Consider the following 22,889-nt stretch of genomic DNA (forward strand, 5'->3'; position numbering starts at 1 on the left):
TGTTGTTTTTGTCATATTCCCCCCTGGTTAGTCGTAGGAGTATATGACAGCCCCTTTAAGCATTCCTTACAAAATCTCTGGGCACCAAGCAATGATCTTGTTATGGCTCTATGCTAAGTCTCTAAATGCAGGGACGAACAAAACCTGCAGTTGAGTAATCTGGGAAACTTGGATTGCTTAAGAGCAATAGATGTTTAGTCAGCTATGGGCTTCTGGTGAAGTCTGAGCTTGATGTGAGTAAAAAGAAAGTAAAAGAGAAATGATGCCAACCTCTACGTGCAGAACATCTGCACAATCACAAAGATCGACTCACACCAGCTCAGACATTCAGTCTGCTCCTAAGCAGTTCTAAGTTCCTGGACCTTCAGGGCATTCCTTCTCCCTACCATGACCGTATCAATATGGCAGAGCATGCAGCATCATCAGTGAACCCCCTCTCCCAAACCACACACCGTATAAGCTCCTATTGTGTGGGGAGAGGTACAGGAGCATCCACTCCAGAACCACTCGGCTCAGGATCAGGACCAGGTTCTTCCCCTTCTCAATACCCCCACTAAACTCCTCACTACACCTACAAATAACACTGCATTCCATTTATCTTACCATTACATAATGCATATGTGTAGGTATATATGCATGCATACACATTAAGCAACAATAACTATCTATCTATCTATCTATCTATCTATGGATCTATGGATCTATCTATCTATATCTATATCTATCTATCTATCTATCTATCTATCTATCTATCTATCTATCTATCTATCTATCTATCTATCTATCTATCTATTTAGAAAGTTTTTAAGAAATCTCATCTAACATTAAATTATCTTCTATGTTTCTCCAACCAAAGTTGCCTGCCGTTTCACTGAAATATTCTTTCTGCTCAAGACAAGACAATGTCAGGTTTGTCCTGGCCCAAAGAGGTGTAGATAAAAAGTGAAGAAAACATTAGATGCTAAATAATTTCTTTTTCTCTAAGGATTTGTTTTTTTCCTATTAGAGTAACTCCGGTTACAGATGGTGGCGGTAGTGCGCCTTGATGGTCAATGCCAACCGCCAGAAACTTCAAGAAGAAAACGTACAGCTACAGCGGTCTCGACACATACTGTCAAAAAAGTGCTTGGAGTTAACGCTGAGTAGCACAATGTTTTGACTCATGCATCCGAGTTGTTATATCGCGATTACTTTAATTTTAATATTTTAAGACTGACCTGAACATAGATCTGCCCGGCCTGCTGTAATCATCACATGGTTAGGACACTTGCACTCGTCGGTAAACGGGGTTTAAAACCAAACACGAGAGCGCGTCCAAATGGAGCTCAGTTCAAATCCCGTCTTCACGTTCGGCGTAATTGCAGATATCCAGTACGCCGACATAGACGACGGGTTTAACTTTCACGGCACGAGAAAGCGCTATTACAGAAGCAGTCTCCAACTCCTGTGTAATGCGAACAGGTGCTGGGACCAACAGCTTATAAAACCCAGCTTCATTCTTCAGCTCGGAGACATTATCGATGGATTCAACAAAAAGTACGGGGCTTCTGAACGAGCCCTCCAAACGGTCGTCGGTGAGTTCAGCAACTATTCAACGAGAGTTCACCATGTGTGGGGTAACCACGAATTTTATAATTTCAGCAGAAGCGAGCTGTGTTCGTCCGTCATCGACAGCAGAGTCCACTGCGTCCGTGTAGGGGACGGCGTTATGTCGGACGATGTCTACGCGTATCATTTTAGCCCTGCTCCTAACTTTAGATTTGTCGTGCTGGATTCCTACGACTTGAGTATCATCGGAAGAGAGCAATCAAGCGAAAAGTACAAGAAGTCATTTAAGCTCATTAAGGCAAACAACCCTAATGACAATCTCAATCAGCCGCCAGGTACACGAACGTGTTGTTTCGAGTTGTTTACGTTGGACGTCCCAGACATTGCGGGTACTAAACGTTTCGCGTAATTATGAGTGTGCGGTGTTTTTACAGGCTATAATCAGTGGCAAGGGAGATTTGTGAAATTCAACGGGGGATTCAGCCAAGATCAGCTAGACTGGCTGAATAAAGTGTTGATTAGCGCTGATAAGAAGGAAGAAAAGGTCATCATTGTGAGTAAGTAGATTCCTTCAACAACTTAAGTTGTCATACAATTCCCGGACCGGCCCCAACCGTGTTATATTTAAAGGAACGATTTAAATTTCATCCCGATGTTGACTTGTGCATTGGTGCTCATCATAGGCAGTACTGTACTTCTGACTTTGGCTGTACTGATCTTGCTAAATACAGAAGTTTTGCTAAATAAACTCCTGGCCCAGTGAAATGATTAATCAAGATAATTTTCCTTATGGAATTTCAAAAGCGTGTCAGTTGTAGCAATTTTTTATTTTTTATTTTTTTGACAGGCCATCTTCCTCTTCACCCCCTCTCCACTGACTCCATATGTCTTGCGTGGAACTATGACAAGATTCTCTCTATTCTCAACTCTCATAAGAGTGTGGTGTGCGTCATGGCTGGACATGATCATGATGGGGGCTACCACTTAGATACATCTGGTGTTCATCACCTCACACTGGAAGGGGTTATTGAGACACCACCAGACAGTGATGCTTTTGGGACCGTGTATGTATACGAAGATAAGATGGTGCTCAAGGGTAATGGAAGGATATCTGACAGACTGCTTATGTTTCAGTGAAGCATAATTGGGACACATTGCCCATATGCTATAACACAAAAGGGATATATAATGAAGTTAATTGAAAAATATATTAAGGGCATATTTTTATTTATATGGTGTTGCAAATAAGATTCAACCTTCTAAATTATAGTTGTTACAGCAAAATCATTAACATTTTTATGGCAAAATATTGTGGAATATCTTTGGGGAATGTATTTACATAATTTCTTTGTGCATAAAATATATGCAATATTATACATATATTTTTTATATGTGAAGATGTGTAATTTGATTGTAATTACTGAATAATTTGAATAAAGGCACTTTAATTATATATTTCCTGCATGGTGGCACATTCATGAATATTCACAGATAACACATTTGTTACATTTATACAAACTTGATAAAATCAGAAAACATAATGTATTGCAAGATCAATTTGGAAAAGGGATATTGAGGCTTAATGGCACCACTTTATTAACATATACTGTACATCAACAGTATTATTAAATCAATTATTTTATCTTTTTTATTTAAATAAAGCTTTATTTATTTAAGCACCAAACTTTGAATTGTCACCGTGTATGAAATGTTTCATGCAAATAAACTTGAAGTAGAAACAATCAATTTAGAAACAATGCCTTGTCCACACTTTCTGTATTATGTTATGATATTCCATTGACAACTGAGATGTTCTTCAGATAGAAGCAGGTGCAGATAAAATGCTTTAGAAAGATATGTATTAAAATTAGATTAGATTAGATTCAACTTTATTGTCACTGTGCAAGTACAAGTACGTGCCAATGAAATGTGGTTGGCATCTAACCAGAGTGCAATAGATAACATTATTTACAGAAAGTGCGGTAGTGCTGATTCGTAAATATAAATGTACAATTGAATGTAATACAAAATATAATATATGGTATATACAGCAATATAGTCTGTGTAATATACAGCAGAACAGTACTATGACTAGGTTATAGGTATGTTAACAGTGTATAGGAGGTGCAGAGAGAAGTTGTGCAATGTTGTGTGATGTTTAAAGTGACTGTGCAGTGTTCATGAGGATAACCGCTTCAGGAAAGAAACTCTTCCTTAGCCTGCTGGTGCAGGAATGGATGTTCCGGTAACGCCTGACAGATGGTAAGAGGCTGAAGAGTCTGTGGCTTGGGTGGGTAACATCCTTGATGATGTTTCTCGCCCTGCCCAGGCAGTGCTTGCGGTGGATATCCTCCATTGTGGGTAGGTCAGTGCCAATGATGCGCTGCGCTGTTTTTACCACTCGCTGGAGTGCTGTGCGGTCTGCAGCGTGGCAGCTGCTGTACCAAACAGAGATGCAGTTGGTCAGTATGCTCTCGATGGTACAGTGGTAGAAGTTCACCAGGATCTTGGGAGCCAGGTGAGCTTTCGTGAGGCTGCGAAGAAAGTAGAGGCGCTGCCGTGCCTTTTTGATGAGGACAGAGGAGTTCAGGGACCAGGTGAGGTCATTGGAGATGTGGAGACCAAGAAACTTGAAGCTGGACACCTGGTCCACTGCAGCTCCGCTGATGACGATGGGGGCGTGTGCTTGTTTCCTCATCCGCCTGTAGTCTATGATGAGCTCCTTTGTTTTGTGTGTGTTGAGTGTCAGGTTGTTGTCATGGCACCATGAGGACAAGTGCTGTACTTCGTCCTTGTAGGCTGTCTCATCATTGTCTGTGATCAGGCCTATCACTGTGGTGTCATCTGCGAACTTCACTATGGTGTTTGAACCATGAACCTGTACACAGTCATGGGTGAAGAGGAGTACAGTATCTGCCTTAGAACACAGCCTTGTGGAACGCCAGTGTTTACGGTGATGTGTGGGGAGTGCAGGTTGCCTAGTTTAACGGACTGGAGTCTGTTGGTCAGAAAGTCAGAAATCCAATTACAAAGTGATGTGCTGATGCCCAGATGGTTGAGCTTGGAAATCAGCATGGATGGAATCACCGTGTTGAACGCCGAACTGAAATCGATAAAGAGCATGAGTCAAAATGGACATCACTTATGTCCCAGGAGTCTTTGAGATCCAACTTGTGAAGGACGTGATGATGAGTTGGATAATGTAATATTATAATTGTAATTGTAATATTGTATCCAATGTAATATTTGACCCATGTAATATTTGAAACTACACGTCATTTAGCAGCCGGTCGCACAGACTAACTGACTTTTTAAACTTGACAGATCAACTTATTCATATGCGAATCTTTCAGAAAAAAACTGCTTTTGAGACAGATGTAAAGCAAAATCGACACTGGTCAAAAAACTGGCTTATATAGTACTAATTTTATTTTGTAGCCAGTTCGCGTCCGGAGACTTTTATTTTAAAATGTTGTTTTTCCGTCTTGGAAATCCCGTGGTATTGCTCTTTGCCCATATTCACCAGCTTATCAATTAGGACCGCTGAAACAACTCCAATGGAGCAACTTTAACACTCTGTCGCCTTAAGTAAACGATGTGTTGACCTGCTCGGGATTTGTTCTTGTATATTTTAGTACATCGTGGTGCGTCTAGTCCGGTCCGCAGAGGCTGCGTCTTCGCTCGCTGCACTGCTGCCACTGTACCGCTGAAATAAACACTCAACAATGGCGACTCCTAGTCCCAGCACTAACTCACCAACTTCTTGCAATAGCATTAACGCGGCAGGACCCATGCTACACCATCAAATGCAGACTCAGCACTTAACAATGAGCAGTATGCAGGGTAAGAAACCAAACTCGATGTGCTACTTTTGTTTGTTTCACTTTTCCAGTTCAGCCATACTAACAGGCTGTAACACTCATTTCTTGCACCACAGCTAGCTGGTAGAGCGCTGCTGGCTAACTGGCTAGTTTTAAACTGTTAGGCCCTGACACGGGTCTTTTATATTACTGTTTCTCGTGAACCTCTCGTACCATTATGCTTTGAAACGAAACTTCAAATCGTTGGAAACTGAGTAAAGGTGGGGGGAAAAACACTAATACAGCTAGTAAAGTGACTTTGGCATATTAGCCGCATGCTTTGTAGCTAAGGCCTGGTCAGACTTCTGTCGCCAAGTGTGTCCGGATGAATCCCAGTTAGCTGCATAAACACTAGCGAGGTACGGCTGGATAGTTTACCACAGTCGGCTTAATATAGACGCGGATTACGGTCGAGGATTGTGAATACTTGCACGTAATCCAAAATGGGGTGTTTTTTTTTTTTTTGTATTCTTCAAAATCTCTAGTCACACCAGTGTCACGTATAACACAATTTCAATTTACCACGCCCTATGTAATTAATTAGGGATAATATCAACTGTCCAAGAGGGCCCATGTCAGTGCACAGTTTAATATATGTGATTTAATGTTTGCCCTGAAATTTCTGTTTTAATTAGTGGGTAGTAATGAGAGGGTGTAGGAACGTCCTTCAAGGTTTTGAGTTAAAAGTCTCGTTCTGTTCTCTCCTGGGTTGTTGGTGTTCCAAGTCTGTGATCATGAATGTAGTGAGTCAACAATCACATATAGTCATGCATTTTCAGACCACTTACTTACATTATGAGGAATTTTTCTGAAACAGACCATTAATTGTTGAATATTTGGAATTAAACAATATCTCACTGAGCAATGCATTTATAATCTAACTTTGTTTTAGAGTTTTTATATCAAACGGCATAAACAAATGCAATGTATTCTTGTTAATGTATTTTTTTCCATGAGCACTCATTTGTTCACTTCTCATATAGCTTCATAACATGTTTAAAATGTGTAAAATTCACAGAATCCAACACATGCTGGAGGTGTCAAAATGAAACAGGTATTCTTACTTTACTGTCATTGCCTTTTCAATTATATTTGTCGCTCACTGTGAGGTAAACTTGCAGTGCAGCAGCTTTCATGAAAGGCTATTAATTGCCATCCGGTTTATATCAGCTGAGATGTTTAGAAATTAGGACTGTTTTATACACATTTTGCAGATACTTAGGACTCTGCAGTACAGGCAGGGCAGTGTGCCATTTCAGGACGTGATGTGCATCTTAGACTTCAGAATGTTGGAACGAATTTTAGAAATGGTTGTCTTGCTGTATGCAGTATTTGCCCATTCAGATATTTGTGTTCTCAGCTGAATATACAGAAATTGTATATACATTTAATTTTTCCACTACTCCTTGGATTTTTTTTTTTTAATTTAGTCTAGACTTATTATTTTTGCCTTTTTCACTGCAGGGTTTCAGATAAATCTGTCTGGTGTGCCCCAGAGTAAGTCTCTGTTTGACAGTGTGATTGTTTTGATCAATGTAACTCTAATATTAGATCTAAAAGTGGAATGCCTTTTCAGGATTATCAGAGAATCTTTATTGAAACCATTTTATTTCATCTCAAGCAATGCTTTTTAGATTTTTCTCATCTTTAAAATATTATCATCACATTTGTCTCTTTTGTTATGTTCTGAGTGGTGTTTTATTTTCTGACTTTCTCAGGTAAGCGCAAAGCTCTGAAGTTAAACTTTGCTAACCCTCCAGTTAAACCAAGCGCAAGACTGCCCATTGTTTCAGCCACTCCTTCCTTCCAGAACCCACACATGTAAGTGGGATAAAACTCCGCCCAAACTTCGCCCCTTCCTACGGGTTAGTGATGCGCATCTGGGGCTCTGTGGTTCACTGGCTCTTCTGGCTTGACTTTCAGAGAGAGGCTGCGCACTCAAAGCATTGAGTCATGTGGGAAGCTAAAGATTTCTCCCGATCAGCACTGGGATTTCACCGCTGAAGACCTGAAGGACCTTGGCGAGATTGGCAGGGGAGCTTACGGTTCTGTCAACAAGATGGTTCACAAGCCCAGTGGTCAGATCATGGCTGTCAAGGTGATGGCCCAGTGCACCATTCTGTAAAAACGCTACTTTTTAGCTTCACGGTCTGGATAATCTTTGTATAAAATGTTTTATAATATGATGCAATTAGGAATGGTGTGTTGTGTGCTTCCTGTTCATACAACAATGTGCTTCTGTTCTAGTTGTGGTGCTGGGTAATAGCAGGTGGTTGTGGCTATTAGCAGGTGGTTATGGGTTATGGGCTATTTGTTTCGCAGAGGATTCGGTCCACTGTCGATGAGAAAGAACAGAAGCAGCTGCTCATGGACTTGGACGTGGTGATGAGGAGCAGCGACTGCCCATATATTGTTCAGTTTTATGGGGCCCTGTTCCGAGAGGTAAACACTTTGCTTCACTACAGGCTCCCAGCAGCCCCTCACACCTCATTATGATGATACTTAAGGTTGAAGTGGGTACAGTAATGTCCAAATGAGCACCTCTTGGGCAGAAAGGAAAGATTCCAGTACAGTAGGAATGAAAGCTTGAATGTCATGTGAGAACAGAAATGATGACAACTCTGTAGTTTAGGTTCAGTGTTTGGTCGTTGGCAAACAGTTGGCAAATACTTTTATTTTGTGTGTCCTTGTAAAAACATGTGCTTTAGTGATTGCTATGAGGGATGGTGTATGGAATTTCAGTCTTTTCTTTTAATAATAACTTTTCTTTCGTTTTTTTATTTAAACAGGGAGACTGTTGGATATGTATGGAACTTATGTCTACCTCGTTCGACAAATTCTACAAATATGTATACTGCTCATTAGATGATGTCATTCCAGAGGAAATATTAGGCAAAATTACGTTAGCGGTAAGTGCATGACCATCTGCCATTTTAGGTGGTGCAGCTGTGAAGTGTGTTGCCTCATCTTTCTCTGCAATCTCATTACAGACTGTGAAAGCACTGAATCACTTGAAAGAAAACTTGAAAATAATTCACAGAGGTGAGAAAATGGGACTTTACTGTCAGGCTTTGTACACTTATGACTTCAAAGTGGAAGTCATGCCCATTTTTAAAAGCAGTTATTAGTCTTTTGAATTTTATACAACCAGTGTGCCGCCCAGTGGTTAGTATGTATAACTACATTTATTACAATCTTAATGATACAAATCATAAAACCTCTTACAAATATATAGAAAAATGTATGACACATTCCTTATTGCTTATTGTCAGTTTTAAAGCTGCAGTTCTTTTAATATGCTTTATTTTTTATTTTATTCTAGACATCAAACCCTCCAACATCCTCCTGGATCGGAATGGCAACATCAAGCTTTGTGACTTTGGTATAAGTGGCCAACTGGTGGACTCCATAGCCAAGACTAGAGATGCAGGCTGCAGGCCTTACATGGCTGTAAGTTACTGGCACCTTTACGGACACCTTTCTGTTTAGTTCTTAAATTCCTCTGTTTTAGTCGGTATGGCAATTCCAACCCTGGAAGGATTTATTTTTAAAGAAAATTTTGTTTCTAATTCAAAGAAACACACGATACTTAAGTACGGTAATGAATTAAATTTACTTTGTTACTGTCCACCACTGGAGTACCGGTCCAACAGTTTGTCCCCCTCCCTCGTAGCCTGAACGGATCGACCCTAGTGCTTCCAGGCAAGGCTACGACGTGCGCTCGGACGTGTGGAGTTTGGGAATCACTCTGGTACGGCATCGTTAAACCTCTCAGTCATTCCTGCTGCATGCCTTTCAAGTCAGTGCACTGTGTCTGTGCGCTAATGCACTCTGTGCAGTGTGAAATAAGTGTAATGCTACGAATGACATGCACACTCCTCTCCGGCAGTACGAGCTGGCCACAGGACGCTTCCCGTACCCAAAATGGAACAGCGTGTTCGACCAGCTGACGCAGGTGGTAAAAGGAGACCCTCCACAACTGAGCAATTCGGAGGAGAGGCAGTTTTCTCCCAAATTCATCAACTTTGTCAATCTATGGTGAGTGCGGAAGTGCGGCCCTTGAAGTCATATTCGAAGCTAGTTTTTCTTGAATGGGAATCGAGCAGAATCCCACAGCCAGCACAAACTTGGTGACGGTGTTCTGATGCACTTGCCTTCCAGCCTTACAAAGGACGAGTCAAAAAGGCCCAAATACAGGGAGCTTCTGGTAGGCATATCCCCCGCCACAAATCATCACAGAATGTACAGAATTCATAATGTAGTGAAGTGGTTGAAAATCAATTAGTCAATTAGTACTCTATGGTATTAAATCCAGTGTCATAATATTACATCTCATGCCTATTTGAGCTAGGATCATTTGTTTTAAATGTAATTCCCAGTTAAGACTTTCCAGGAAAAGCCTAATAGAAACCTCTCGTGAGCAGCACTTCTGTCAGGTTTGGTTTGAGCTTCTCCTCTGTGTCATGCAGAAACATCCCTTCATTCTAATGTACGAGGAGCGAGTGGTGGATGTGGCCAGCTACGTGTGTAAGATTCTGGACGAGATCCCTGCTTCCCCGAGCTCTCCCATGTACATCGACTGATTACACCGAGCCTCCCAACCCCCTCTCCCCTCCGGATAACGCGGCGGGAAACTGGAACGTCTCAGAGTGCGTCGACGCTGTGCTACCCTGCTTCAACACTGCTTTGAGAAGAGACACTCGAAACCCCAAAACATATGTTGTGCAATAAGGATCAGCTTTCATCTTCAAACCATCTACTACATTGGTCAGCAAAAAATGAGCTCCGTTCAGATGATCAAATTAGGCTCTAATCATTTATGACACGTCGTATGCATTTCGATGCCACACACACACCTTAGCCGAGCTTGTTTCCAAAATTAGACCACAAAACTTGGAACACCTTCATTCTGTACGTAGGTCATGAAAGCAATGTTGATGGGAATAAAAAAATAATAACTACAATGTATATACACTTGAAAGTAATATAAACAATATAAAACTTACCAAAAGAAAAGAATCACAATGATACACAAATGGAAAGAAACTACCATTTCCTGTAACATAATTTCTATAATAGGATGGATCATTTAGGTCAATATTTGTACAGGTAAAGCACATTTTAGTTTTGGCCTTTGTGAAATAAACAAGTATGCAGAAGTATTGTTCTACTTCAGAGACTCCTAAAAGGATGCATGGAGAGTTTCTGCTGGACCTTTTGCTCCACGTACTTGGGATATCAGTCATTTAGGCAGGTTGAAGTTTTTCCGGACTGAAATTTCAACACCATCAGTCCTGCTTCTGCAATCCTGAAGTCCATGTGTGCCATCATGCTGCACCCATGCAGCCTGGTCAGGGTGTGGTGGACACACGCAGGGTCCTCCAGTCCAGAAGACTTCTAAGACAGTGAAACATCAAGTCTAGTTAAAAAAAAATCTCAAGTTATCCTTTATAAGTAGCTTTATTTCATGAATATGCAATTTTAACCCACCAAATCAGATTCACTGCATTTAAGAAAAACCTCCGGTGCAGTGAACACTTGTATAAAACCTTCAGGAAATGCCTCTATACGATTGTAAATGCAACTTTGTCAGCCCGTGATGAAAAGATTGCTCATCAAAACTCCCGCTGTTTTCTAGCAGCGGCAACCACTGCCTTGATCGTTTTATTGGCATGCGATTAACAGAAGAAGCGTGATGCTTTGACTTAGGGATGGAATGTAAAGGACATCTAAAGGTCACTGTTTAGCTTACGTACTACACTTTGCCAAAGCACTTTTACATTTTTTTTTGTAAAAGCAAATATGCCACCAGGCTGGAAAACTGCTGAACAAGTCTCTGTTTTTGTACCTGAAGTGTGAAAAGACATTATTTGGCTAAGATTTAAGATAACATGAACTGAATGGTTAACGATATATATCCTTTTTTTTTAATAAGGACATCATCATAATTCAATTGTAGCCATTTAAAAAGCTTTCCAAATGTGAGCAGTGTACAAAATGACGATTTAGTAGCATATTTAATATTAGAAGGGAAAAATTGGGCAAATATGTTTGAATGCAACATATATCATTATATTCTATCACTATCAAGAGTGGGATACATGTTCCAGAAATGTTCACACTGTGAAGATATTTTATGTGTATGTTGTCAAAGCAGATATCTTGTTAAAAAAACAAAAAAGCAGTGATGAGATGATTGCAGGGATCTTGCCTTGTGTCTGGTTTGGATGTGCTTAAGCTCAGATGGGTCTGCGCTATTTGTTTTGTTCACTTCATGTATTTAAAGAAGTTCATGGAATCGTAGTGTTCACATAGATAAGATCTAAGTGTCTGTCTGCAGGTCAGTCGTGATGAGATTCAGATGTGACTGTGAGCTTATTGTCCTATTTTTCTGTAAGGTCTGGAAACAAATAGGCTAAATACTAGAATAAATCCAATTAATTAGCCTCTTCTGGTGTACAGACTATTTGTTTGATAAAATTCTATAACTTTTTGTTTTAAATGGTCTCCTGGGATATTATACAGTATTTCTAGAAATTCTATTTATTTTCTGTTATATCACTCTATATAAAATATGACTTCAACTGAAGAAGTGTGGAATGCCAAAACAATTTTTCAGAAGGCACACGTTCAGACTCAGCTGTGTTAATTATACAAGAAATGATAAACTTGAGTAGGTCATTTTTGGAAATGTAATTTGTGTTTTATTAAAGTTTTTTAATAGTTGCACAGTGGTGGAGACATACTGAGACTGTTTACATTGTAAAGCTGTTCAGTGGCCAAGCAGTACAAAAGCTTTTTGTCATATCTATATATTTTTTTTCTGAGGTGAAAAAAAGGAGAAAAACAACATTAACACATGTTCTTCAGCAAGATAAAGCAATCGTGTGTACTGAACAGGTGTGTCTCAGCCAAGACCACCTTTGTCAGACACCTGGTCAGCACGTAGGATTGTGTTGGGGTAATTGTGCATAGAATCTGTTTTTCGTTCCAGCATATCATACATGGTCCGAGTAGAACACCTGGCCAAGGAAGCTCTATTGGGCCTACAGGAGTTTAATTCATTGGTATATCTAGCAATCTCAAAAAGTGTCACATATATTTAAACAAACAATACCTTTCATATTGGTAATAGTATGTTACAAAACATTGGGACCCAATTGAATAGATTTATAAACCCATTGCAGCACCTTAATGGTTACATTCTTCTTGCCTGAACAGAACTTGTAGTGAACTATTGTGTTAAGTAGTATTGTTGTTTAGTCTCATAGATATAACATGCCATATTGTGAAAACTTGTGAATCTGTTATATGTGGGAGTTGTAAGGCAAATCGGACTGAATGGATCAATGATCAAATATCTCAGCTGTGTTTTTAATCTCAGTAAAACAACTCAGACCATGGTCTTGATCCATAATGCCAAAAATTGTTTTATTGTTGGAAAAAAAGAATCCCTTTCATTTGTTATAGAGGTGTGTACTGCAATACTGTAATACTACAATACATTTACTTTCTAAGTTCATTTGAAAGTCCTTATCACATTTCGCTTGACCCTATAGTGAATTTAGAAAGTCGAGATCATGATGAACAGGAGGGGGAGATGGAGGGTTACACAGGATGATGGCTTTCCCCTAAATTAAATGCTAAAATTGAAATTTGAACAATGTGTACACATAGCTATAAAACACAAAGACAACTGTTATCAGCTTGGGTTAACCAGCCACTAAAATATGAATCGAACCATTCATATATTCCATAGCATACAAATCAGGATATCAAAACGGATCAGTTCACAGCTACACTGTCAGAGAAATATCTTCCTCTGTAGATGGTGGTTTTTCTTTTTCTTTTTTACCTAGTCTGTGATTTACAAGTAGCCACCAAGGTCGTTTTACAATACACAAAGATGCCCATTTTTTAAGAACACAAAATGCTGTTGAATTTATAAAGAAAATGTCTACAGGTTTTACACCTGACAAACATTTGCATAACAGTCCCAGTGTGGGTGTCTGTCTTCACAGTAAAACATACATTATATTACATTTCATTCTGCACAAATATTCATGAAAAAGGCAATCTTCCATTGTAAAGCATCTAATGCCTGATTTTAATATGTTTATTAAATCCCAATTTATTGCATAACTTGAAATGTGATGAATCTATGTTCTGACTCTTACCCATGGTCACAAGCTCTGGGTTGTGACCGAAAGAATGTGATTGAGGACAGAAGCGTCTGAAACGAGTTTCCTCTGCTGGGTGTCCGGCCTCTCCCACAGAGATAAGGTGAGGAGTTCGGTCATCCAGGAGAGACTCGGATTAGAGCCACTGCTCCTCCATGTAGAGAGGAGCCAGCTGAGGCAGCTCAGGCATCTGGGCGCCTCCCTCCTGAGGTGTTCCCGGCATGTCCAAGTGGGACATGATGGAGAGTTTATATGTCTCGGCTGTCCTGGGAATGCCTCTGTATCTCCCCAGAGGAAGAGATGGCCCGGACCCGGATAAGCAAATGCAGATGGCTGGATAGTTATATATTCAATACAATATTTAATATACAATATAAAAATATTGTTGATGCTCGGGTAGTTAGCTCTTAGTGTTCCAAAGGTTTTGTCAGACATAAAATGTGGTTTTAAGGACAAATATTAGCTTTCCATTTTTGTATAAAAGACTAGCTTAGAGTCCGGCCTTCCTAGGACAACTACAGGTGTTAATATTATGTGCTCCTACAAAGGGATTTACAACTTCTGAATTCTATTCCTAAAAAAGCCATGTCTCATAAATATTGTATGTAAAAATATCTATGAAAATTTCCAGATAAATACATCTAATAAGTGAGGTCTTCCAAGGTACCAAATGGGTCACATGTCGTATTAAAGTCATATTATAAACAGCAATAATTCAGACTAATAATATAGGGGCAGAAGAGAGCTGGGTGTGACCTTTTGGTTTTACCAAAAACATTGTTGACTATGTACATGATGCATGCCTGTCCTTCTCTATATGTAGTCATTCATTAAGGGAAAAACATTCAAACATTGTCGTGGTTCCGACTGACTTAAATGGTGCGTAAGGCTCCAGTGGTTGTAAAATGGGCACGTTGGTCAATCTGTTTAATCGGTCTCGCACAAGAAATCTCAGCTGTCTAAATAAATTAAAATGCCTAAAGGAAATAAAAAAAATGTAAAGGAAATAAAAAACATCCAAATAAATGGAGAGTTAATTACATGCTTCCCAAAAATCTATGCAAAGCCAAATGTGACAAAGGTGACTGTGTGAGTATGTGACTATTAAAGGTGCAGTGTGAACATTAATGTATATTTACAAAGCCCATTAGAATATGTGATGATAAATTTGATTTAGTGAACACTTTATAAGTGTTTCCACACACCATGAAAGTGCATGGAAAAAAGGTTTGTACCAGTACAGTGTAATATTTACAAATGGTCTACTAATACTGTTGAATTATAGATGTTGTGTTTGAAGGCAATTTGGTTTGTAGGTTTCCCCCTGTTTCCAGTAATTAAAACATTCTTTCCCAGAATACGTAATCCAAAGGGTTTTCAAGTTTTGATGGACCAGTGCAAGTACAAAGAAATACACTGAGAGTAAAACTGTTGGCATAAGATCTTCTTCACAAGGCACGTTTGGCCACTGCAATCATCTCTCCGCTGACTCATCATTATGACTCAAAATTATGACACGTCAGTGTCAGTCCAGTCGGTGGGTGGTTTTGTTTTCATGTTGGTTGTGCACTTGCAAAGGGGGTCGTTATATATATATATATACATGTATATGTATATGTATATATATATATATATACATAAGCACTGTAAAGGGATACCTGCATGTTTGACTGTAGAGCTGTGAAGTGCATGGCTGTGGTACAGTGCCCTGTTATCTATGTAGCTGGGTTTCTTGTATTCTTTGGGGGTCTGTCGTCAACTTCACCAGTGATCCAGGTGCAAATCCATGGCAGAGTTCAAGTTGATGTCCGTCACATCCAGGAATTCCGTGTTAAAGATGCTGGGTCCAGCCGGAGGCATTCCGCTGCCGAACGCCGTAGCCGAGCTGGGTGGAGTCAGGTCCAGCCATTCCATGGTTTCCCACGGTGATTCTGTATACGTCATCCCGAGCGATTGGCCATCAGTGGCCACCAGTGACACTTTAGTGGCCATGGGGGACAATGGGGTGTCCATCATGTCACGGTTGCCTAGCAACTTGTCATCGTGGCGATGATCAGCAAATCCCTCGCCGGCCTGCTCCAGAGGGCCATCGTTGGCAGCCATCTTCAGCGGCACGATGTCGCCTGGCCGGGTCATGGGGCCGCACAGTAGAACCTCCAGGTGGCAGTCGCCGGCGGCGTGCTCGTACGGCATCGGAGAGGCCGACATGTGGCCGTAGTGTCTGTGGAACTTTGGGACGGCCGCGGCTCCGGCACTGCTGGGTGAAACTGTAAGGTGAGGCACAACTTTGGTTACAGGGGACCTCTCTTCTTTGGCGTTAGCCGGCATTTCTTTGAAAAAAAGGGGAAGGGGCAAGGGTGTCACAGCAGAGCACAGTGATTTCCTGCAAGAATGAATGACCCGCCTTCATTGAGGGGGTGTACAGATCTAACAGGCTCCCCTAAGAGTTCTCGATTACATGTTAAATTACTGCTCAGCATGCCATGGACAGCAATCTTCAACCACCTGAAACATTTACTTTACAGTCAATCACAGCAAGAAAAATTGCTGGTAATTTTCTTGCTTTTTGTTTGCAGGTTTCTGTGCTCACCTCCGCTCTCAATAAGGACATCAAGAAGTTCATCCATTTGCTGGCTCCTGGTCATCTGCTGCAGGAACAGAGAAGAAACATAAGTCTTTATTATACAGAAAAATCCCTCAGATTCCATATTTTTATGTGAAAATTCAGTTTGTATTTGTTATAATAATTCTGCAAAAAGTTATTTCCCCATAGTGTTCAATTGTATTCCTGTATTCAGCTTACAGAATAATGACACTGCCATCTGATACTGGTGCAATCATTCCACCTGAAAAATAATTTATTGTCTACCACTGATGTGATGACAGGAAAAAAAAAGAAGTGCGAGGTTTATCCAAGATGGAATGCTGGTTTTCTGGTTTTGAATGACCAAATGTGTAGAAATTTCCAGCAGGATTTTAAAACTAGAAGCTCATTCTCAAACATAGAAGTTGAAAACACAGTATGAGTCATAAAACAAATAAGTAATGAGGAAAAACCTTTTTGAGTGTCATTTCACTTGGGTGTCATTCAAAACTGTATTAATAACAGCCAGAAAGCTCTATTGTAACTAGACAATTCTTAGGGAACTGAATCATGCTCGGTGAGTGACAGAGAAGAGAAAGGATGCATGAGTGTCCTTATCCATATAAGGAGATGGGGCGAGACACCAGACAAGGAGAGGTAGGGCAGGTGGAAGGCTCAGAAGCTCTGAGAGGATGCCGGGGGGCATATGATCACGTGTTACAGGCTGTGTGAGTGTGTGTGTGTTCATATGTAGGAACAAGAAGGTTAAGATTCATTATTTCTTTTTGGCCTCTGGCTCTGGAATCGTCTATAAGGCCTGGCTGAACGATTACAGGTAGCTTAAAGTGCACGTCCTTATACACTGTTTACCATTGGTTTTGGCATGTGACAGAATCACATGACCATAATAAAAACCACCAAGAGACTCGTCACTACTCATGTTATACGGTTCACTACATTACAGGCTGACAAAGACCACGTGACCGGTGCATTCGTTGGTTGTGGCCTGCAGTTGTGGAATTTAACAAACTGTTTAGGGGTCTTAAGATGTATAAAAAGTATAAATTATAGGAAGTATGGAAGGTGTCAGGAAGGAGCACTGGGGCTAATCGTAGGCTAGCCCTAACAAACCTTCTGATGCATGTCTGGGCTCTTGACCTTAGGAGATCCCCTGGGCATGAGGCTGTTCTCGCCACTGTTGGGGTAGACGGCCTGCATGTTTCTTTGGTCAGGTCCATAAGAGCAGCCTACAGGCTGACCAGCACTCTTCTGCTGGAGCTGAACGAGAAAGAAAGCAGCTCATTGTTAGCACATTGTTGGTCCCACGGTACCCCCCCCTTCTGATTGGTCTTGGCAGCACAGTGCAACAGTTAATATTAAGCCTTTTAAAAGCTTTTATGTTTGAATACTTTATATTAGGGGTGGGCATAGATTATTATTTTTAATCTAGATTAATCTCACTGAAATCTTGAAATTAATCTAGATTAATCTATATTAAAATGGCTCATATGCGTGCTACCCAAGTAATGACTAAAAGTCAGTTTTTGAGATAGGGTTTCTTAATACAGAGGGCGCATTAGACCAGGGGCTCATCTCCTGTTTCCAAAATGCATCAATGACTGCTTGAGAAAGTTGTTCTACTTTGATACTTGAAGAAAAAAAACATGCTCAATAAAATGTAGGCTACTCGTGTTCAACGGTTTATTCAGTTAAACATGAATTTGTAAGCCTACATACTGTACATTAAAAGGGGTTGATAACATCAGGGCTCTCAAGTCTCACGCATTGAGCGTGTGACACACGCATTTGACCGTCTTCACACGCTCACACGCCACACGTCCGATTTCACACGGCGAGAAAAAAAAATCTAGTTTATTTACCTCCGATCCATATCTATGTCGCCCTCCACTGGCGATCGATCGCGATATACAAACAACCCCACCCCGCTCAACAACTTACGTCCACCCCCCCCCCACCCCCCACCGAATCTAGCGCTAGGACCATGCAGAAAACGACCGCTCCGAGCTCCGCTCCGGTAACACTTTACGTTCCTAAAAATGAATTTTCCATGAAGCAAACCTGACGACTTCGTGGCTGCATCCATGTAAACACACGTACGATTTGTAATTCATAGGTTTGAAAACTCGGTCTCGCCGCTACTGTGCAATTTGGTTAGGAATACAGCCGAGCTAAACTATCAAGTTGAAAATCATCATATTTTGCTTACCCATTTTGACCCAGTTCCCAACCCAACTTTAAGAATAGATTAACGGCGATCATTTTTATATCGCCCGATAAGAGTATCAAATTAACAAACGCCGTTAACGCCGTTAACGGCCCACCACTACTTTATATGTAGGCTGTTCACTGTACGTATGGGGAAGGGTACCTGCATGGGGTGTGGTCTTGCTCCAGCGTGAGGAAGGATGTGAGAGCAACCGTCCCTGCCCAGGGGGGGCGTGAGCAGGTACGGGTGGCTGGGGGAGGACGGCAGGCTACTAGGCTGTGGGCTGCCGGAGCTCTTCGTGATGGGAGAGTCCTGCGGGGAGCACTGAGGGCTCAAGTAGGCCGACAGGCCAGAGGGGCTCATGGAGGCGGGGCCATCCAGGCCGCGGAGGCCGCCGCCCACTCCGCAGTGACCCATGCCCTCCATACAGCCGGTCGGATGCCCGCACTTGGGCTGCTTCGAGGCCAGCGGGCAGCTGGAGACCACGTGCTCTTGCTTGACGGACACCCCGAAAAAGTGCTGCATCTGGGCCGGGGGATGCGGGCGGAGCGGGTGGGGCGGGGGCGGGGCCTCGGGCAGGCTGCCGTGGACGCGCTTCCGCTTGTGCAGCTGCATGCGTAGCTCCTCCACCTGCCGCTGCTCCTGGTGCAGTTTCCACGTCAGCTCCTCGATCACCTTCTGCTTCTCCACCAGCATCTTGTCTTTCTCGGCATCCGGGCCGGCAGGGGCGTCGCCGCGGGGACAGCCGCCCACGGGCAGGCCCGGGTTCTCGTCGGCGCTCAGCGGGGCGGGCGAGGGCTGCAGGCCGAAGTGCGGCGAGGACATGGCCACGTCGCTGAAGCTGTCGGGCAGGGAGCCGCCCACGGACAGGTCGGAGGAGGCGGGCGAGATGGGTGGTGTAGAGCTGGTGCTGCAGAAGGGGTAGTAACCACCCGTGTGCGACATGGTGGAGCCGGGAGACTGGTAGGAGGAGCCGGAGGGCGTCACTGGGAAGGTCACCGTGGTGATGTCTCCAGAGGAGGAGGGTGAGCTGCAGCTTGGGTCTTTGTAAGGCCGGAGCCTCTCGATGAGGGCCGTCTTGGTGCCAGAAACGGGCAGACCTCGTATTCTCAGCTGCTGCCGAAGATCAGACACCTGCAGGCATGAAATTGAGGACAGTCAATCGAGGACAATCCCGCCCCCTCATCCCCCCTATATAGCAACATCTCTGCATGCGTCCCATGATCAAGCGGACGTGCGTGGCTCGTATTGCAAGACATGCGAAGCACCGAGACGTACTTTCAGGTCGTCCAGGTTAGCGGGCAGAGGTCCCGGTCTGACGGGCGAGATGCCGGCCGGGCTGCAGTAGGAGTTCTTCACTGGAGACGAGGAGGTGCTGCTCGCCCCGCTGGCCCCCGAGCCGCCTGGCGCGTCCCTCTCGCCCGTCTGCCTGGAACACAGTCAGCACGTTCAATCACCTCGCCCGCGTGGCCAGGCTGGGGCACGACAAAGGCTACAGCAACCCGAACGTGTCTGGGCCCGGCGGCCGCAGAGGGACACTCACTTGGCGGGCGGACACTGGTGGGCCGGGCCGTAGCCGTAGCTTTGGCCCGACGGGGCCCGGGACGTGGGCGGCTGATGTGGCCCCTGCTGTCGCTTCTGCTGGCTGAGGATCTGCAGCTGCAGGAAGAGCTGTTGCTGTTGCAGCAGGCGGGCGTAGGCCGAGTCCATGGGCGGAGGCGACTTCTCCGCCTTCTGGTCCGGCGGGATGTACTGGTGGTACTTGAGCTTCTTCACCTTCGGCTTGACATCTTTTGGCTTCTTGGGTCGGCTCTTCTCCGACGTTTTGGACTGTGATAAGATGGCGAATGACACGTTAGTAACACGTCCTTGGAACATGTCTGCTGATTATTTAAGGTATTTATACATTTCATCATGTCACTCAGTGGGGAACCGTCAGGGCCCTCTACACCCTCTCAGAGGGCCTAAAATATTCTTAAAACAAATAAATATAATACAATTTATCCAATTTTATTTTATCTAATTACAGTTTGACCATCGACATCTAAACAATTACAAAAATATAAGCAAATAAATTATTCACCCGTGTCTATACAAACCAATCATATCTTCCCTCTTAGTGGGCGGGCTTAACTGTATGATAATTTCCGCCCACTGTGGCGACGCTAGCTGGCATTAGCGTACCACCGCTAGCTAGTTTCGATTCATTCCTTTGATGCCCTCGTGCGCGTTGTTTACATATTCCGCTTCCGAGGAACACGGAGCTGTGAATCTTATTTTGTTTGAAACCTTATTTTGCTTAAGAAGTTATCTAGTTCAGATGTTATTGTTTATTGTGTTTCTAAAGCTGTACTGTCCTCTCAATTTAAATTTTTTTTATTGCAGTTAATTAGGTGAAGAGACAATTTTTTTAGGGGGTGGGGGTGGATGGGAGCGGGCCCAGGTATAATGGTCACGGTTCGCTACTGTGTCACTGCTGTAAACCGTAACTATATAATTCACTGCAGCACAACATAGTGAATATCATGTAACAATGGAACTGAGTACCAATGTATACAGAGTTTGTTACATTGTAACACTGTTACTCACAATTTTACACAAATTGATGCTGTAGTTACATGCTAACACCGGTGTGAAGCGTTAGTGACATTACCACATGAACATTTCTCAGTACATCTCTGCTCTGTTCTGAAAGTTCACATGTGTAAACACGCTGGGCTTCTGCTTCATCAACACACTGTGTTTTTCATGGAAGGCAATTCAATCTTGTTACGTCCAGTTGTTTCCAATGACGCAGTCATCTCTGATCACTGTATCTGCAGGCTGACCTACCTTGATGATTGCAGGCACTGGGATGGGAGGAGCTGATTGGTTGGTTGGCATGCCAGCATTTTCTTCATGGTTTGGAGTAGCACTTTCACTGGGTTGTGAGGCCTTAATTATAAAGATTTGAAACGTTGCATGAGAACAAGCAGTGATTATGATTGCACCTAAATTATGACTGAAGTTTAAAAGAATGTGAAACATTTTGAAAAGAATATGAATATATATATATATATATATATATATATATATATATATATATATATATATATATATATATATATACACACACACACACACATATATATATATATATATATATATATATATATATATATATATATATATATATATAGAGAGAGAGAGAGAGAGAGAGAGAGAGAGAGAGATTGATAATTGTAGTAAAGTACAAAGTTTGAAAAATTAAAAATATTGAAAAAGTAAAAAACTAACAAAAACAGTAAAATCACACACATATAAAGAAAAGCCGTTGTGTCCTTTGCACTTTGACAGAAACAAACTGGCCTGCAGGGCTGGGCCTCAAGCCAGAGACCGCAACGGTCTCTCAGGAGGCTAACCAGGACACTGCAATTTAAACTGTGGCCACAAGGAGGCGCACTTCCCAAAGCTATTTCTAACATTTCTCTAAAAACCAAGACACGCATCTGATGTCTTCAGTGAAGATAACGCATGTAACGGTACTGATGTATTTTGGAAAGTATAAGCTCCGCTAAACAGTAAGACCTTATGAGCTACTTATTTGTGACAATCTACAAAGGTCATAATACTCCTACCAGCAATACGCAAACATGATGTAGTCATTTGGTCATTCGGAGATGTGGGTGTGTTGTATCCCAACAGGCCCAGGGTGGCTGTTCACCTGCGAGGGGCTGGTGAGTGTGGGTGAGAGGCCGCAGCTGGCCTTGCTCTCAGCAAAGACTCCGGCTGAGCTCTGGGACTCGTCGCTGAGGGGCTGCTCTGGAGACAGGCTCTCACTGCCGCTGTCCTCCTCAAACGCATACGAGTCCTCCTGTTTGGGGAACTTCCCATGGTTCACTGAAGAGGTAACAAAAGAATACAAGGATATGAGGGGTTAGGAAGCCGAGGAACACCTTCAATTTCAGAAAGTATCCAGTTGTTTTAAATGGTTTCAGAGTTTGTTTTATTGTGCATTAGATGCTCAGTTTTCCAGGGATAAATCTAAGGAATAATATTGGTGCCGTATGTATCTTCAAAACCAGGCATGTGACTAAAAAACATTTTTTAACTACTCTCAGCCCTGACAAAAATGGTGTTTTATGTTGAAGTATTGCTTTAAGACTGGACTATGAAGAGAGTCAAATGCACAACAAGGCAAACTAAAACAAAGCAGACAGAAGGGGGGGGGAGTATGGGGGGGGGGGGGGGGGGGGTTTGGGGGGACCTACCAAGAGCCCCAGACTGCAGTTCGAACTGATGTAAAACAAAACTGATTAACATCTTCACTCGCAGAAGAGTTAAGGAGAATTGCATGGCTCTGAAGTGTGTGTCTGTGTAAATATTTGAGAAACTGTCTCTCCGCGTTGGAGCGCGGCTGCCTCGTGCCCGGGCGTGTGCGTCCGTGCGGGGAGGGGAGTGTGGCCGGTGTGCGTGTGTGCCAGAAACCCGCCGCTTCTGCCCTAGTCCTG

At 42.5% G+C, this 22,889-nt stretch overlaps 4 protein-coding genes across 16 annotated transcripts in view; 2 read left to right on the forward strand and 2 right to left on the reverse strand.

Moving 5' to 3' along the window:
- gas7b (growth arrest-specific 7b) overlaps nt 1–1,342 on the reverse strand; it is a 30,359-nt gene extending 29,017 nt beyond the window's left edge. Inside the window, exon 1 of the mRNA XM_077000124.1 lies at nt 1,218–1,342. The gene's annotated coding sequence lies outside the window, so the exon portion shown is untranslated. The remainder of the gene's footprint in view (nt 1–1,217) is intronic.
- Nucleotides 1,319–3,383, forward strand: adprm (ADP-ribose/CDP-alcohol diphosphatase, manganese-dependent). 2 transcript variants are annotated; one of them, XM_077000127.1, is made up of 3 exons: nt 1,319–1,883; nt 1,983–2,105; nt 2,396–3,383. In XM_077000127.1, the coding sequence occupies exons 1-3, from the start codon at nt 1,319–1,321 to the stop codon at nt 2,683–2,685; spliced, it is 978 nt and encodes a 325-aa protein (XP_076856242.1). In that variant the 3' UTR covers nt 2,686–3,383. The 2 variants fall into 2 exon arrangements, with proteins under 2 accessions (XP_076856242.1, XP_076856243.1); XM_077000128.1 differs by having other exon boundaries at nt 1,983–2,101; nt 2,396–2,675.
- Nucleotides 3,384–5,015: 1,632 nt separating this feature from the next.
- Nucleotides 5,016–11,854, forward strand: map2k4b (mitogen-activated protein kinase kinase 4b). Of its 2 annotated transcripts, XM_077000125.1 has the most exons (13): nt 5,016–5,391; nt 6,427–6,462; nt 6,873–6,905; nt 7,127–7,229; nt 7,332–7,506; nt 7,731–7,850; nt 8,198–8,317; nt 8,399–8,450; nt 8,731–8,858; nt 9,082–9,159; nt 9,298–9,446; nt 9,570–9,615; nt 9,878–11,854. In XM_077000125.1, the coding sequence occupies exons 1-13, from the start codon at nt 5,274–5,276 to the stop codon at nt 9,989–9,991; spliced, it is 1,272 nt and encodes a 423-aa protein (XP_076856240.1). In that variant the 5' UTR covers nt 5,016–5,273; the 3' UTR covers nt 9,992–11,854. The 2 variants fall into 2 exon arrangements, with proteins under 2 accessions (XP_076856240.1, XP_076856241.1); XM_077000126.1 differs by lacking the exon at nt 6,873–6,905.
- An 84-nt stretch (nt 11,855–11,938) lies between these two features.
- myocd (myocardin) overlaps nt 11,939–22,889 on the reverse strand; it is an 81,461-nt gene continuing 70,510 nt past the window's right edge. For 7 of the 11 annotated variants that reach the window (XM_077000114.1, XM_077000113.1, XM_077000112.1 and 4 more), the window contains 8 exons: nt 22,103–22,278; nt 21,232–21,333; nt 19,943–20,229; nt 19,678–19,828; nt 18,562–19,533; nt 17,304–17,450; nt 16,179–16,236; nt 11,939–15,918 (listed from right to left, as the gene is read on the reverse strand). In XM_077000114.1, the coding sequence (XP_076856229.1) occupies nt 15,350–15,918; nt 16,179–16,236; nt 17,304–17,450; nt 18,562–19,533; nt 19,678–19,828; nt 19,943–20,229; nt 21,232–21,333; nt 22,103–22,278 (2,462 nt within the window). In that variant the 3' untranslated portion in view covers nt 11,939–15,349. The remainder of the gene's footprint in view (nt 15,919–16,178; nt 16,237–17,303; nt 17,451–18,561; nt 19,534–19,677; nt 19,829–19,942; nt 20,230–21,231; nt 21,334–22,102; nt 22,279–22,889) is intronic. The other 4 variants (XM_077000120.1, XM_077000119.1, XM_077000121.1 and 1 more) reach the window with 2 other exon arrangements.

The sequence above is a fragment of the Brachyhypopomus gauderio genome, chromosome 3 (genome assembly GCF_052324685.1).
Source record: "Brachyhypopomus gauderio isolate BG-103 chromosome 3, BGAUD_0.2, whole genome shotgun sequence".
NCBI classification, from domain to species: Eukaryota; Metazoa; Chordata; class Actinopteri; order Gymnotiformes; family Hypopomidae; genus Brachyhypopomus; species Brachyhypopomus gauderio.